Source organism: Loxodonta africana, chromosome 3 (assembly GCF_030014295.1).
Source record: "Loxodonta africana isolate mLoxAfr1 chromosome 3, mLoxAfr1.hap2, whole genome shotgun sequence".
Classification (NCBI taxonomy): domain Eukaryota; kingdom Metazoa; phylum Chordata; class Mammalia; order Proboscidea; family Elephantidae; genus Loxodonta; species Loxodonta africana.
The window spans coordinates 194,356,748-194,373,867 of NC_087344.1; the positions used below are offsets into that span (position 1 = coordinate 194,356,748).

Consider the following 17,120-nt stretch of genomic DNA (forward strand, 5'->3'; position numbering starts at 1 on the left):
ATGCCTGTCATTTGCTCTTCCAGGTGGAGTCTGAGTTGCTAAGGTCAATCACATGTCACTGCAAGCCTACATAACTGAGCTTCCCTGGTTGGCAACATTTTGCACATGTTGTCACACATCATTACTGGAAGAATTAAGCGTGACTATATGTTTTTTTTTATGTGACTTCAGTGGGAGAGGACACCTGGAAGCTTGCGCCTGGTTTCTCCGAGACTTAGTCTCATATGTCTTTCCCTTTTCCGATTTTAATTTGTATCATTTTGCTGTAATATACCATAACCATGAGTATAACAGCTTTTCTGTGTCCTGTGAGTCCTTGTAGTGAATCATCAAGCCTGAGAGTGATCTTGGGGCCTCCTGATACAACATTAAGGATATTTAAATAAATGGACAGTTAGCTCATATGAATTCATCCCAAATGACCTATTAATTAAGGCAATTCTCAAAAGCCGATTCTAAAATTTGTATGGAGAAGCAAAGGGCAAGCTAATGAAGAATAACATAAGGTAAGAAGAGTGGATACACCTGATGACTTATATTTATTATAAAGCTATAGTTGTTAAGACAATGTGATCTGATGAGAAACAGGATGTTAGTCTCAACATAAAACCCAAAAAACATAGCACCCTACAAATTACTTATAACATAAAAAGAAGGAAATTATAACTTGACAAAGGAGAAACCTAGTGAATACCATCTTAAACAAGAGATCACAGTAAACGTCTCCCTTTTGTGAGGGGACTCAAAATTTTCCCTTCATTTTTCCAAGAACCCCTGGAACTTAAGCAGTCCAAATAGGGTGATAAGGTTTATATAAACAACCAAGTAGGGACAATCTAGAGTTCAACTAATCTAATTTTAATTTTGTTTCCTGTTTCCCTTTGAGGGCAACTGACCTAAACTATCCAAGAGAAGATACTGATCAGCAGCTGATTCAGTGTGATAAGTGTATTCTCCAAAGATGGAGGTAATCCCTCATCCCAGGTGAAGTCTATATCTCCTCCTCTTGAAACTGGGCAGGACTTTGCCTGGACCAATACAGCGTGGTAAGAGAGATGCTATGTGACTTCAAGGCTGGTCATAAAGTGTAAAACAGCTTCTGCCTGGCTCTCTCACTTGGAACTTGCTCTTGGAACCCAGAACACCATTCTGTGAGGAACCCAGGCCACAAGGAGAAGGTATACGTAGCTATCTCAGCTGACAGTCAATATCAACCAACAGCATGTGAGGAAGCAAGCCCCAGACACCTCCTGACCACAACTACCTGAGAGACCCTATGTAAGAACTGCCTGACGGAGACCAGTCACCCCCAGAAAAATGAGAAATGATAATAAATTATATTGTTACATTATGCCAATAAGTTCAGGATGGTTTGTTAAGCAGCATTAGATGATTAGAACATCCAGTTTTCAGTACAAGCAACTATGGATATAGATAACTATGGTTACGTATATGGACGACCCCATCTCCTCAGTGCTAGGCTGAGGTAAAGGCACCAAGCATAGGTTCTCAGAACATGGCACTTAGTTCTCAGCTCTCTCAGTTGTTTTCACAGCCATAATTTTAGAAACCTGCTGACCAAAAGTCAGAGGCTGTTGGGCCACCCTAGACTCCCAATCACTGTCCTACTTCATTTCCTGGTCATTAATAAACCTAGGACTCCACTAAATTTCCCCCTGCAACCATTAAAACGTAAAAGGGCATATCTCCACTGGAAATAAGGCTACTAGTATATCCTCCTCCAAGATGGCATCCTAGGTTTTGGCAAGGAACTCAGATTATTACAATACAAAGTTCTCTCCACCTTGTTTACACATCTTGACCGTTTCAGGGGAAGGGACTTTACACCCACTTCCTTTATAGTAAAACTACTTATTTTTATTGTGAAACCCTGGTGGCGTAGTGGTTAAGTGCTACGGCTGCTAACCAAAAGGTCGGCAGTTCAAATCCGCCAGGCACTCCTTGGAAACTCTACGGGGCAGTTCTACTCTGTCCCATAGGGTCGTTATGAGTCGCAGTCGGCTCGACGGCAGTGGGTTTTCCTTTATAGTGGGGAGGCTCTTTATGCCACCACACTGATTTGTGTTTCCAGTGATAACTAGAGTGGCATTTTGCCCCCTTTCTCACTAGAAAAGGGAAAGAAAAACACAAATTTAACCTACAGGGTAGCACAAAAATGGAGGACTATCCAATCATACTTTGATGCCCAAAACATAACAGGTTATAAAGCATGTGAAGATACTACTCAGTCTTAAATAACAAGGAAAGCAGTTGAAATGTTAACTTTATTAATTGTGTTAATGAAAAATGTTGAGTTTTTTAATAAACCCTATTTGGTTAGTCTTCCCTTATGTCTCTGAAACTGATAGTGATAAGAGCAAAAGTTATCAAATATTTTTATTTTATAATAAACATTTGCATTTTATAATTTTCTAAAATTAAAACTTGTTGCACGTTCAGCAGGGAAGGAAGAATAAGAAAGAAATAGAAAAAAAATAGAGCACAAGACATATTTTTCAAGTTTATCAAGCTGTGAAAGCAGGCGCTTTGTTTTTTGCCAAGTGTGAAAAAATTAACTTGGTGAATTGGCAGGATCAGGTGATGAGATGAATAATTTAGGAATAAAAGAATCAGTGAGAATAAGATGCTTCCAAAATTACCCTGCCCTTTCCTCTCCAAAAAAGGGGCCCTGGTGGTGCAACAGTTAAGTGCTTAGCTGCTAACCGAAAGGTTGGTGGCTCGAAACCACCCAGTGGCTCTAAGGGAGGAAGACCTGGTGATCTGTTCCCGAAAAGAGTATGGCCTAGGAAACCCTATGGAGCAGTTCGTCTCTGTCACATGGGGTCACTATTAGTCAAAATCTACTCAATAGCACCTAACAACAACAATGACCTCTCCCAAAAGGTGCTTTGGGCTGGAGCAGGGAGACCAGAGTTGAGATAACTCCAGGCTGGGCTCATACAGCCCAGTGTGTTTAGCTATTTGCCTACTGGTTTCTTAGGGTGAAACCTTGGTTCAGGTTTGTTGTATACTAACAGTGGTTTCCTGGCCTTCTAGAGACATCTCCATTATCTATTGAACTGTGATTTCCTATTTCTGAATCCCACAGAACAGAAACTATAGCCATGTTTGAATGTTTAAGTTCCAGAACAAAAAATAAAACAGCTTCTAATACTGAGCAGGGTTCCCGGTTACAGGTTGTTGTTGTGTGCCATCAACTCATAGCAACCCTATAGGACAGAGTAGAACTGTCCCATGGGTTTCCAAGGAGCAGCTGGTTGATTGGAACTGCTGACCTTTTGGTTAGCAGCCTGCGCTCTTAACCAAGAGCTGTGCAGATTTCCTGGAATCCAAGACAGTGGCTCTCAGCTAGAGCTCACTCGGGCTTTGTAACCATGGTTTTCCACAGAATAACTGTATAAAAATAGAACATTTATTTAAAAAAAAAAAAAAAAAAAAAAAACCTGACAAATAAGCCACTGCTGTTTCTACTTGCAGTGAAAACTGCCCCAAGACTCCCAAAGCACAAGCCCATGTAATCTTGTAAATGAGCCCCACACATAACTAGGTCTCCTGACACTGGCTGTCTGCTTCCTCCTAGCCCCAAGATGACTCTCCAGGGTGCTCAAGGAATGGCACCCAGGAACCATGAGAGCTGGTCCTCAGAGAATATTTCTCAGGCTTAAAAGTCTTTTCCTCCAGCTGGAGGAAATATCTAGTGTCTAAAGAACCCCCTGTAATTTTTCTTCTACTGCCAACCTGGGACTGGACCACAACCAGACGCCTTTTTACCTTGATCTTGACTTGTAAATACTTGTGGCTCATGGGCCACATTTCTGACTTGTATCTCCATTTCTCTATTGAGCCACAGGTTTGCAGACATAGAAGTAAGTGAGATTTGGAAAAAGACTTCAGTGGTTATGGGAGGGAACCAAATGAGGAATAAAATACCTTCCCTAGGTGGCACAAACGGTTAGTACTTGAATACTCACCTAAAGGTTGGCGGTTCAAACCAACTCAGCCATGCCATGAAAGAAGGCCTGGTAATCTGCTCCCACAAAGACTACAGCCAAGAAAACCCTATGGTGCAGTTCTACTCTGTAACACATGGGGCCTACATGAGTCAGAATGGGCTTGACAGCAATGGGTTTGGTTTGGTTTTCATGGGTGTTGTTGTTAAAGGGTCTAATAATATCAAGCTGGAAAGGATCCTGGTGTCAAAATATATATTTTCTTTGTTTTCCTTAATTTACTGCTTTCAAAGTTCTCCTGCTAATCCTAAAGAATCCTCACCTTACAGGATTAGAGTATCTTAACTAATGTAGTAATAAAGAATGTGGCTCAGTTTCTCATCAGTTATCCATACTCTTGTCTTCAGACAAATCATGGTCCACAGAGACACTGTTTATAAAGCCTCATCGAGCATCTTTACAGTGATTTACCAGGTTACACACAACAGGGTCAAACAACTTCCCCCATCAAGAAATAGTCCCTGACGTCTAACATAAAATTTATGTCTTGCAGCTCTATCCCATTTCCTTGCATATCATGCTCTGAGGAGCTGTAACACAACCGTGCACCCCAATCCCTACAAAAATACCTTTTCGTAAATTTTGTAGATTTCCTTTATGAAAAATGATCTATTTCTGAAAATTAGATGAATTAAATTTTAAAAGCACTAAAAGAGCTTACCTTTGAAATGTGCCTAATAGTGGATCATTGTGTAATGTAACTAATTTTTTTTACTTCCAGCAAAATCCACTTTTCAGGCCACTCCGTCCATTCTATTACTGAATTTATTTTTTACAGATGATCCATTACAAATGATTATATGTTGCTTAGTAATAGGGTAAAGGCTACTAGAAAAGTTGCATTACCAGTAGATTTTCCAATTAGATGTTAATGACATCATGCTTTCTTTTAGTGTTATAATGTTATAATTTTAGTGTTAAAATCTGGCCCAATTCTTTAGTGGTTTTTTGCTGTCAACAGGCATAGGCAGCAGGGAAAAGGAGACAGAGGAAAAGGAAAGCATTTATTCTTCCTTTTTTTTTTTAAAGAAAACCTCACTGTAGTGCTCCAGCATTCTGCATCCTGGTGGATAATTTTCGTGATGGAGCAATGACCTATAATGATTCTATCAGCAGATATTTAGACTTTACATTGCAGCAGTCACACCAGGGTCATAAAGAGCGGGAGTACATGGCTCCTACCCTCAAAGAGTGTATAATCTGGCTATAGTGCTGGCAGTTCTAAAATGTAGTTTTGTGTAGTGGGAGAAACAACAGATACAGGATCAGAAGACCTGGATTCAAATCTTAGTTTTGTCCTTCAATACCTGTGTGTCACCGGCAATTTCCTAAACAGAGTTGAGCCTCAGTGTCTGTGTCTGAAGAGAAATAATAACGTTTGTTCTCCCTGTTCCATTGGATGATGATGAAATGAAGTAATGTATGTGAGGGTGTTTTGTAACCACAAGTGCACTATCAGGTGCTTTCAAAACAAAAAGCAATTCTAAGCTACCTACACATACAAGAACATTAGGGAGAGAAAGGAGGAAAATATTTTATAGACGACGTGGGCTTTGGGTGGTTTGAAGATGAGTGGTATCTAGGTAGGAGGAGTGTAGAATAGAAGTTGATAGAAGCAGTGTCCTCACAGAGGACTAGAAAGAGAACTCAATGTGGAAGCCACGATGAGAAGAGCTCTACCCAAACCCTGGAAGCCCAGGAAATGATAGGTAGCTACCCATAACCATAACATCGCCATTGAGTCGATTTCAACTCACAGCAACCTTACAGGACAGAGCAGAACTGCCCCACAGTGTTTCCAAGGAGTTGCTGGTGGATTCAAACTGCTGACCTTTTGGTTAGCAGCTGAGCTCTTAACCACTGGGCAACCAGGGCTTCAGGTAGCTACAGAACCTGAAATTCTGCATGATACCACTGAAATTGAATGTATTAAATAATTTGTAATCTAATATAAGTATGCAAACCCTGGTGGCGTATTGGTTAAGTTCTAATGCTGCTAACCAAAAGATCGGCAGTTGGAATCCACCAGGTGCTCCTTGGAATCTCTATGGGGCAGTTCTACTCTATCCTAGGGTCGTTATGAGTTGGAATCAACTCTACAGCAACAGATTTGCTTTTTTGGTTAATGTAAGTATAATACTGGACCGTTTACATTTTTTATCACAGTTCTATGATGCTGTTATCATTACTGCATCTATTTAAAGTTGAGGAAACTAGCCTTAGAGATCTAAATTCCTTGCCCAACAGAGTTAGAGCATGATAGAACTAGGATATGAGTTCACAGTACTTGACTCTAAAAGCTATGTGTTTTCTTTTTGGTGAGAAAAAGAAAGTTTCTCCACTCTCCACTGTCAAAGGAATCTAATCTGAGTGTGAATATAAATAAGCAAAGACCTGAGGTGCACTAACCACAAGAATTTTCCCAGCCCACTATTGACAGGAGTCCCTGGGTGGTACAAAACCGTTAATGTGCTTGACTGGTAACCTAAAGGCTGGAGGCTAGTGTCCACCCAGAGGTGCCTTGAAAGAAAGGCCTGGTGATCTACTTCTGAAAAATCAGTCACTGAAAACCCTATGGAGCACAATTCTACTCTGACACACATGGGATCTCCATGAGTCAGAGTTGACTTCTCAGTGACTGGTCTTGTATTTTTACTACTTGAAAGAGTTCTTCCATTTAGGATCCTTACATATTTTTTCCTTCTTAGATGCCATATATAATTTCATGAAGACAGAGAATCATACTATGGTGACTGAGTTTGTTTTCCAAGGTTTCTCCAGCTTCCATGAGCACCAGCTCACCCTCTTTGTTGTATTCCTTGTACTCTACATATTAACCCTGGCAGGCAATGTCATCATTGTGATCATCGTTAGCCTTGATCGTCACCTCCACACCCCCATGTACTTCTTCCTCAGCATGTTGTCAGCTTCAGAGACCATGTACACATTGGTCATTATACCAAGGATGCTGTTTAATCTCATAGGCCTGAGTCAACCCATTTCTTTGGCAGGTTGTGCCACCCAGATGTTCTTCTTCATCACTTTGGCCATCAACAACTGCTTCCTCATCACAGCAATGGGGTATGACCGTTATGTGGCTATTTGCAATCCCTTGAGGTATTCCATCATCATGAACAAGAAGATATGTGTCCAGCTGGTATGGAGGGCCTGCAGCATTGGTTTAATTGTAGCAATGACACAGGTGTTGTCTGTGTTCAGGCTTCCTTTCTGTTCCACAAAGGTGGCCCACTTCTTCTGTGATATCCAACCTGTGATGAAGCTCTCTTGCACTGACACCACCTTTAATGAGATCCTGACCTTAATCATCAGTGTCCTGGTAATCCTGGTTCCCATGGGTTTGGTTTTCATTTCCTACATCCTCATCATCTCCACTATCCTCAAGATTGCCTCTGCTGAGGGCAGAAAGAAGGCCTTTGCCACCTGTGCTTCTCATATCACTGTGGTCATTGTCCACTATGGCTGTACCTCCATTGCCTACCTCAAGCCCAAGTCAGAGAACACCAGGGATCAGGATCAGCTGATCTCAGTGACCTACACTGTCATCACCCCCCTACCGAACCCTGTGGTGTACACCCTGAGGAACAAAGAGGTCAAGGATGCTCTGTGCAGGAGTATTGGCAGAAAATTCTCCTGACAACATGAACACATTCTCATGAGTGTCTTAGAAGATCCTCTAGGCAGGGAAGTCACTGTGAGTAAAAACCCTAGAGTCTGTTAAGAGGCAACCAAGGGACCACAAATTCAGCCATTTGAGAAATGGAGAAGGTTCTCCAAAGCACAAGCCTGAATGTCACAGGAGAACAGGGAAGACATGGAAGGCCAACCACAGAAGAAATAACTGAGTGGTGTTGGGAAGTTGCTGGGCTGCCTGTGACTGAATGAAATCAGAGTACAGACATAATTAATGAAGGGAGGTTGCTCCAGGACAGACCAAAGCTTTAAAATACATTCTATGATACTCTTTTTTGGGCATGAGATTTCCTCTTACTATTTAGAGCTATGTAAGTTTAAAAAAAAAAAAATATATATTTTTTTTTTTTTTTTTTTAATTTTAACACAGAACTGAAACTGTTCCTTTATGGACAATTCAAGTTCCTTTGTATCTTAGACATAATTTAAATGGATATCAGAAACAATAAATCCATTGTTGTTAAGTCAATTCCAACTGATAGTGACTCTATAGGACAGAGTAGAACTGCCCCATAAAATTTCTAAGGCTGTAATCTTTACAGAAGCAAACTGCTACATCTCTCTCCCACAGGGCAAGCTGGTGGGTTCGAAGAGCTAACTCCTCAGTTAGCAGCCGAGCTCCTTAACTACTGCACCACCAGAGATCCTTTAAGCATCCATAAAACTCTACAGCTTTTGAAGTCTGGATCTTTTTCATGTAAGTTCCAGGTTAGAGGTATAGGAAAATGGAGATGTAAGTTTTCATGATCATGTAAGAGAAATATTTTTGAAAAGTGATTCAAGCTCCTTGGAGATCTAGTTAAAGAAAGAGGTGGCATTGAGTAATCATAATGGCATTTTATGAGAATATACAAAGGTTGTTGGTGATCTTCTATGTGAGTGTTCTGAACCCAGGAAAAAGAACTTGTGATCACCTTTGGAGATGCTTGTAGAATGTATAGAAGCAACTGGTAGATAGAAATAAGAGGTAATCCCACTAACAGGAATAGAAGTAGGAGGATTTGGATGAGTAGAGTAAGGAAAGTTTCATCTCCACCTTCAGCTCACCTCTTTCCTATAGCTTGTCCTCCAGCACCACACAGCCTACGATTCAACAATTTCTGGTCACTTGCAGTTTCCCATTGCACATTTCACTCTCATGCATTGCTACAGCCGTTTCCACTTAATGGAAATCCCTTACTGCCACCCTCACTGCTCACTCATCCTGGACGCTTTCCTACTCATTTTGAAATAATCAACTGAAGCATCTCTTTGTGAACTCTCTAATGAGATAGCCATAAAGAAGAAATCGCTGTCTCTACTCCCTCACTACCCAACCTCCAAACCTCATACGTTCCTTGGTTGCTATAGTGATAATTCCCCATGATGCCTGTGTGGGTGCACAAAACGGGTAGTTAGTGATGTTATAACTAAGTGACATCTTAGCTCTATGCACAGTTACACCCATGACTTACCGTTTCGGATGTACCAAGTAATATGTATTCAGATCACATTCTCCTTTATGTTAATTTCAAAAGTAAGGCCTGTGCCCAAATACCTTAATTTCTTAAATAGTCCATTATGCTTCAGCCATACATAAATTCAACTACTTTTTTAAAATTTATGGTGAAATCCAAAAGAACCTGAAATGAAAGCACTGTGTGTTTGCCAGTGGTCATTTCCACTTTTACTAAGTAAATAAAAAGGCTTTATTTTTATTTTAAGCTGTAGCCTTGAAAATGCTGCCCTGACCCTTCGGCCTTCTCTATAACAGGTAATCCATAGCTGGAAACTCAGCCAGCTACTTAAAATGTTAGGTACGGTTTTCAGAGATCAGCAGAGTGAAGTGGAAAGAACTTAAGCATTGGAAGACAAAGACTCTATTTTGAGTCCTGGCTCTACTTCCTTATTCATCTTATATACTTTAATGAGTTATTTAATCTCTCTGAGACTCAGTTTTCTCATAAAATTTATATCCAGATATTCTTGTGACAATCACACAAGACGATGAGTGTGAAAGTTCTTTGCAAATCACAAAGCGAAGACAAATATTCTTAATTTTTGCTAGAGTAAGAAAACAGCTACAATCCCCATCGAACCAAAAACCCACGGCCATGGAGTTAAATTTCAACTCATAGTGACCCTATAGGACAGAGTAGAACTACTCCATAGAGTTTCCAAGGTTGTAAACCCTTACAGAAGCAGACTGCCACATCTTTCTCCCACGAAGCAGCTGGTGGGTTCGAACTCTCCATCTTTTGGCTGTAGCACCTGGGTGCTTTAACCACTGTGCCCCCAGTGCTCTTCCAACCCTTGTAAAGTTCTCTTACTTATACATGATAAACACAGGGAGTTCAATCTCACCCATTTGAGGAGGCAACTGCCTCAGAGATTTGTTTCTGGATGTGTTTGTTTTTTTTGTTTTTCTGCCTGTCATCACCCCTATTTATACCCATAATTCAAGGCAGAGTCTCTTTTCTCAGACACCCTTGAGAATGAAGACGACAGGTTCACTTCTGGATAATTCTCCAGACACATCCCAGTCACTTAGCCTGAAATGGTGAGCTTATCATTAACAGAAATTGATTGCTTCCCAGACATATGGACTCCACTCTTCTCCTCCCAACTGCTCTCTTTTGTTGGGTAGAGCACAAAATCATAAAAAGACTTGACTGTAAGACTCTCCTTTGTTCCTTACCAGCTGTGCACCCCTAAGCAAGTGATGAAATATTTTCTTATCTGTAATATGGGGTTACCAATTCCTGCTCCCCTTTCCCTGCTCTGTTGTAAGAATCAACTACCCTAGGATATACATAGTAGACATTGCTGTGAGAACTGCAGAAAGTGGTGAAAAATGTAATGTATTATTATTATTATCATTTTCATCATCATTATTAGCTAACTCAATCCCTATTTTCTTATTTCCCTTAATTTTTCCTGGCCATTTTATTTACCGATGTACCATTCCTATTTTCCTTCCACATACTCTTAAGTCCTGATTGTTATTGCATATTTCATTAATCTTCAGGTCGTTTATTTGCAGTTCCTTACAAAGGAATGTTCTCCAAACTTTGCATCACTGTCTTTGTTAGCAATACCAGCAGTTTATGCCTGTCCTCCTGCTCCACATCGGTCACCTTCATTTCCTCCAGTTCAGCGGGTTTCAAACTCTTTTTACTAGGATCCACAGTCCACAATAGGAAATGGATATTATAACAATACCTGGCTGTATGTATATATACACACACATATACAAACTGAAACAAAACATTCATAAAACAATATTTAGCCTTACTATATGCCATAATTTCTGATGTTTTTCATTCTATCGTATTCTGTTGTATTCTATCTCATTGTATTTATATTATGTTAATGACTAGAGGTGCATTGGATACACACTTTGACCAAATGCTCAGTGGTTGAGTAAAATCCATATTCAACTGAAGTCAAGGCTGAAGCTCTTTATCTCCAGTCTACACTTCTGGGATACTGAAATAAAATAAAAATCTTATCAAAAACTTAATAACATTGGAATTTAATCATTAAACATTTAGTAATCATATCACAGCAACTGACATTTTAGAAGAGGGAAATTTAATAAAACATGTTTGGGATATCAAGTAGATGCTCACTTTTCAACTGAGAAACCAAGGTTGGTGGAAAAGCACAATATTGTGGGGGAAATTCCTTCTTTTTCTCTGACGCTTCCTTCTCTTCATATTATTTATTAAAAATAGATTAAAATAATTTGTCCTGTTGTTGTTGTTCTTAGGTGCTGTCACGTCTGTTCTGACTCATAGCGACCATATGTAGCACAGAACAAAACACTGCCCGGTCCTGCGCCATGCTCACAATCTTTGTTATGCCTGAGCCCATTGTTGCAGCCAGTGTGTCAATCCATCTTTTTGAGGGTTTTCCTCTCTTTTGCTGAAACTACTTTACCAAACGTGATGTCCTTGTCCAGGGACTGAGTCCTCCTGACAACATGTCCAAAGTATGTGAGATGTAATCTCACCATCTTTGGTTCTAAGGAGCATTCTGGTTGTACTTCTTTCAAGACAGATTTGTTCGTTCTTTTGGCAGTCCATAATTCAAAGGCATCAATTCTCCTTTGGTCTTCCTTATTCATTGTCCAGCTTTCGCATGCATTTGATGCTGTTGGAAATATCAATTGAAAATATTGTCCTAGGTATTGCAATATATAATTTTGGTGGCAAAACTGATATCCTGCTGCAAATCCATACATAAAAGCTGTAAAGATTTGTGGTTTAAATGAAATTGAGAAGCTAAAAATTAATATGGTACTTAAAATTTGTTTTAATATCATAAATACAGAACAGAAAATAATCTCATAAGATTAGAATTCTGATAGCTAATTTCATTATTCTACTTTGTTTACCTAAATGTATAGAACTATTAGTTTAACAAAGATAAAATCCTCTTTTTAAAACTATCATATCAACACACATTATCTCTTAATATTTCTATATTAACCTGTTTTCCTACTTATTTAACTATTGAAAACTCTTATGTGCATACAGAAAATAAACACCTCCCGCAATTATAAGTTATTTTTGTGTTTTACTCTTGCAATAATAAATATAAATGCTCAGGAATGGGCAGTGTTTCTTTCCGTTGTGAGTAGGGTTGCTATGAGTTGCAACCAACTCTGACAGCACCTGACAACACATCTCAGTTGACTGAGAGAATTTCAACATATAAAAAGCATAGAAAACCATTTCAGTCCAAGTTCAGCTGGAGGGCTTAACTATATTCGAAAATGAATATTCAGATTTTTTAAAAACTCAAATGACTTACTTTATTCAGATTGCAGATATTGTTCTTTTCATCCCAAAAGAAGTACAAGACTTGTACTTCTACAAGTGAAAACTACACAACATTATTGAAAGAAAATAAAGACGATCTAAAAAATAAAAAGACATCACAAATTCGTAGACAGGAAGGCCTAATGTAGTTAATATGGCAAGATGCCTCAAATTGATCTGTAGATTCAATATAATCGCTGCCAAAATCCCAGCTGCTTTTTACAGAAACCGACAAACTGATCCTCAGTTTTCCATAGAAATGAAAGGGACCCAGATTAGCCAATCAAAATTGAAAAACAGGAACAAAATTGGAGAATTCACACTTCTTCATTTCAAAACTTACCACAAAGCTACAGCATCAAGACAGTGTGGTACTGGCATAAGGATGGACATATAGACCCATTAATATATCAATATATATATTCACAAGGTTGTGAATATACATTGATATATCACAATAGAATTGAGAATCCAGAAATAAACCCTTTATATTTACAGTCAATTGCTTTAGTACAAGGTTACTATCTCTAGGGAAAGAATAGACTTTTCAGTGAATGGTGCTATGACAACTGGATATTTACATGCAACGGTTGGACCAGTATCTCACACCATATGCAAAAATTAATTCAGAGAACACCAACAAAAGGTGAAAAGACAATCCATATAATTGGAGAAAATATTGTCAAATCATATATCTAATAAAGGACTTGTATCCAGAATACAACTGGATATAAATAATACCACTCAACGATAAAAAGACAAATACCCAATTTCATAATGGGCAAAGAATTTGAATAGACAACTCTCCAAAGTAGATACACAAATGGCCAATAGGCACATCAAAAGATGCTCAACATCTTTAGTTATTAGGGAAATATAAATCAAAATCACAGTAAGATACCATTTCCCATCCACTAAAAAAAAAAAAAAAATGGCTAAAAAAAAAAATAGTCAATAGTAAGTGTTGGCTAGAATGTGGAGAAATTAGAATCTTCTTTCTTGACTTGTAGGAATATAAAATAGTGCTGCCACTTTGGAAAACAGTTTGGCCCTTCCTCAGAATGTTAAATATAGAATTAACATTAAAAAAAAAAAAACCCAAACCCATTGCCCTTGAGTCTATTCCAACTCGTAGGGACCCTATAGGACAGAGTAGAACTGCCCCATAGGGTTTCCACGGAGCAGCTGGTGGATTCAAAATGCTGACCTTTTGATAAGCAGCCACGCTCTTAACCACTGTACCACCAGGGCTCCAGAATTAACTTAGTACTCAGCAATTTCACTCCTAGGTATATAATCAAAAGAAAGGAAAGTATATGTCTACACAAAAACTCTTCGATGAAAGTTCGTAGTACCATTATTTGTGTAACAGCTGAAATATGGAAACAACCCAAATGTCCATCAACTGATGAATGGGTAAACAAATGTAGAACTGATATAATGGAATACGGTCCAGGAATAAAAAGAGATGACATACTGATATATGCTAAAACATGGATGAACCTTGAAAACATCATGGTATACAAAAGAAGCCAGGCACAAAAGGTCACATATTACGATTATGTTTATATGAAATGTCCAGAATAAGCAAATCCATATATACAGAAAGTAGATTAGTGGTCACCAGAGGCTGAGGAGAGAGGAAAAGGAGAGTGACTGTTAATAGGTACAGGGTTTCATTTTGGGGCGAAAAAAATATTCAAAAATTGATTGTGATGATAGTTGCACAATTCTGTGAATATACTGAAAGCCACTGGATTTTACGATTTAAACGGGCTGAATTTTGTTACATGTAAATTACATCTTAAAAAGCTGCCATATTTTTAAAAATCTCATTTATAATCACAACAAAAATGCCCTAGCACCTTTCAAAGCTGTAACAAAAATATGTGAGATCCTTCTGGAGAATATCACATAACTTTAAAGGACGTAAAGAAAAAACTGCATAAATGAAGCAAGATTCACTGATGAGAAGATTCAAAGATGCAAAGATGTCAATTTTTTCCAAATCAAAGTACAAATTCAGTGCAAACACAATCAAAATCCCTGTAAAAATTTGCATGGAAATTAATAAACTAATTCTAAAATTAGTGCAGGAGCATAAATCCAATCCTTTATTTTAAAAATATATTAATTAAAAGTGTAAAATTGGCACAAAAAATAGCCAAATAGATCCATATAAAAAATACATTCCAAAAGCAGATACGTATGCATAGAGGAATTTGGTATATGATAATGAGGAAAGGAATACAGTTGAATAGACACTGCTTAGATAAGTACAAACATGAAGCTCTACATTTTTATTGGATTTTTTAAAAACTGTACTTCCTGGCTCTGAACTCCAGTGTGCTTAAAGCAAACAACTATTTAAAAACAAAACAAAACAAACCCATCCTGTTTTGCCTCTTCCTTATTTGATATTAGCAGGCCAAAGAAATGGTCTCACTCTAGTCTCAGCTGATGCTGTGAAGCACATCATAGACTCTAATTGGCAGGCTGGAGTCCAGGAATAAGAGATTACCAACAGAAAACAAATTTTAGGAATCCTAGCTCTCGCTCACATACTGAGAACGAATAGGCAATGAAGCCCACACTGGAACCTCTTGACTTCTGTTCTACATCTCATTTCTTCCTCTTTCCTACCTAGGCTTTGTGTCTGAGGCACGTTCTGAAGTACCATCAAAGATAAGAGGGGCCGGTGCCCTCCTCGTTGGCTCCCTTGTTCACCACTGCCAGGAAGTGATGCTTCCCCGCTTCTGTTTATCCCCCTTCTCAGACTCTACTAGCCAGCGTGGCCAGTGTTTGGAGGAGCAGCATCAGCAAATGCAGCTAGCAAACAGAGAAGGTCCCATTCGCTAGCCCAGCCATGCTGAAGGAGTGGTCAGGGAATCCGTTGGAGGGGATTGGTGAGGTCAAAACTATTTTCCTGATAATACTGACAGTTATTTACTTTTTCACCCTCATTCTTTCATGAATGTAGAATGGGGTTTTCCAGAAGCTAAGTGACGTGCAATATGGAAACAGATCGAATGCGGAAACCAATATGAGAATCCCGGTATCTTCAACTAACCCAGATATTTAAAGGATTTGCAAAAATGTAAAACAATGCCACTCTTATAAGTTTTTTTTTTTTTTTGGATAACATATTTAGTTTCATAACAATATATTAATGTGTGGTATGTTTATTACTGTTATTTGTAAATGGAATAATAAAGGAAAATTTTCAAAATTTCTCATTTTTAATTTCTATTATAGTAAAAAATAATATAAACAAAATCTCTTGAGGTCGTCAGTAATTTTTAAGAGTTAATTTTTAAAAGCAATTTTTAAAGAGATATCCCATGATCAAAAAAGTTCAGGGATTTGGAGGATAAAAGTATAGTTTCAATTATATAACATGTATAAAATTTCTAGCACAGTGCTTGCTTGTTACAGTTAAAAAAAAAAAAAAAAAAACTAAACCCGTTGCCGTAGAATTGACTTCAACTCGTAGCGACCCTATAGGACAGAGAAGAACTACCCCCATAGAGTTTCCAAGGAGCACCTGGCAGATTTGAACTGCCAACCCTTTGGTTAGCAGCTATAGCACTTTCATAGCAAATATTTAATGCATAGGTGTTTTCCTCCTTGATTCCAGAAAACCAGGACAACCAGGCTCTGAACTGGGAATTTAACATCGTGGACCTGTATGTGTGAGTTGAAACTAGGAAGACATCATGCGAGACTGGTGGAGTTACTAACCATGGCCTCCACCCGAGTGCATGTAAATTTGTGTTTCTAGATCTTGGCAGAATTTGGGGTGGATCAGGTCCACAGGACCCAGGGAGGCTAGCACTCTAGGATCCCCTATATCAGGCTCTAACTCTATAGTATCTCCAAAATTAAACCCCCCCCCCCAAAACAGGTTTAATTTTGGAGATACTACAGAGGTAGGGCCTGATATAAGGGATTCTAGACTAAGCTTTTTTTAGACTAAGCTAGCCCCCTGGGTAAGTTTTAAACCCTCTCTTGACCAGACCTAAATTAGGGATAGGATACTGGAGGTATTCCAGATAATAACAGCAGCCAGGGCCTTCAACTTTTCAGACAATCCAGGATGAAATAATGATTCTGGCAGAGACTCCATCAGCCTGAGAATAGAAGAACTAGATGGTGCCCAGTTGCCATCGATGACCACCCTGACAGGGAACACAACAGACAGTCCCTGAAGAAGGGGGAGAAAAGTGTGGAGCAGAACTCAAATTCACATAAAAAGACCAGACTTAATGGTCCTATTGAGAGTGGAGGAACTCCCGAAGCCATGGTGCTAGGAGACTCTGTAAACCCAGAACTAAAACCATTCCCAAAGCCTGCTCTTCTGACATATATTAGCCTGGACTATAAAACATAAAATAATAGTACTCACGAAGAGTGAGCATTTTAGTTCAAGCAGATACATGAGGCTAAATGGGTAGCTCCTGTCCAGAGGCAGGATGAGAAGGCAGGAAGGGATAGGAACTGATTGAACGGACACAAGAAACCCGAGAGTCACATTATAGGGAATGCAACTAATGTCACATAACAATATGTGTAT

The 17,120-nt window shown here is 38.9% G+C and overlaps 1 protein-coding gene across 1 annotated transcript in view; it reads left to right on the top strand.

Annotated features, from left to right (window-relative positions):
• Nucleotides 1–7,686, top strand: part of LOC100671483 (olfactory receptor 10J1-like) — a 31,597-nt gene extending 23,911 nt beyond the window's left edge. The window contains exon 2 of the mRNA XM_064283181.1: nucleotides 6,740–7,686. Coding sequence (XP_064139251.1) covers nucleotides 6,740–7,686 — 947 coding nt within the window. The remainder of the gene's footprint in view (nucleotides 1–6,739) is intronic.
• The last annotated feature ends 9,434 nt before the right edge of the window (nucleotides 7,687–17,120 follow it).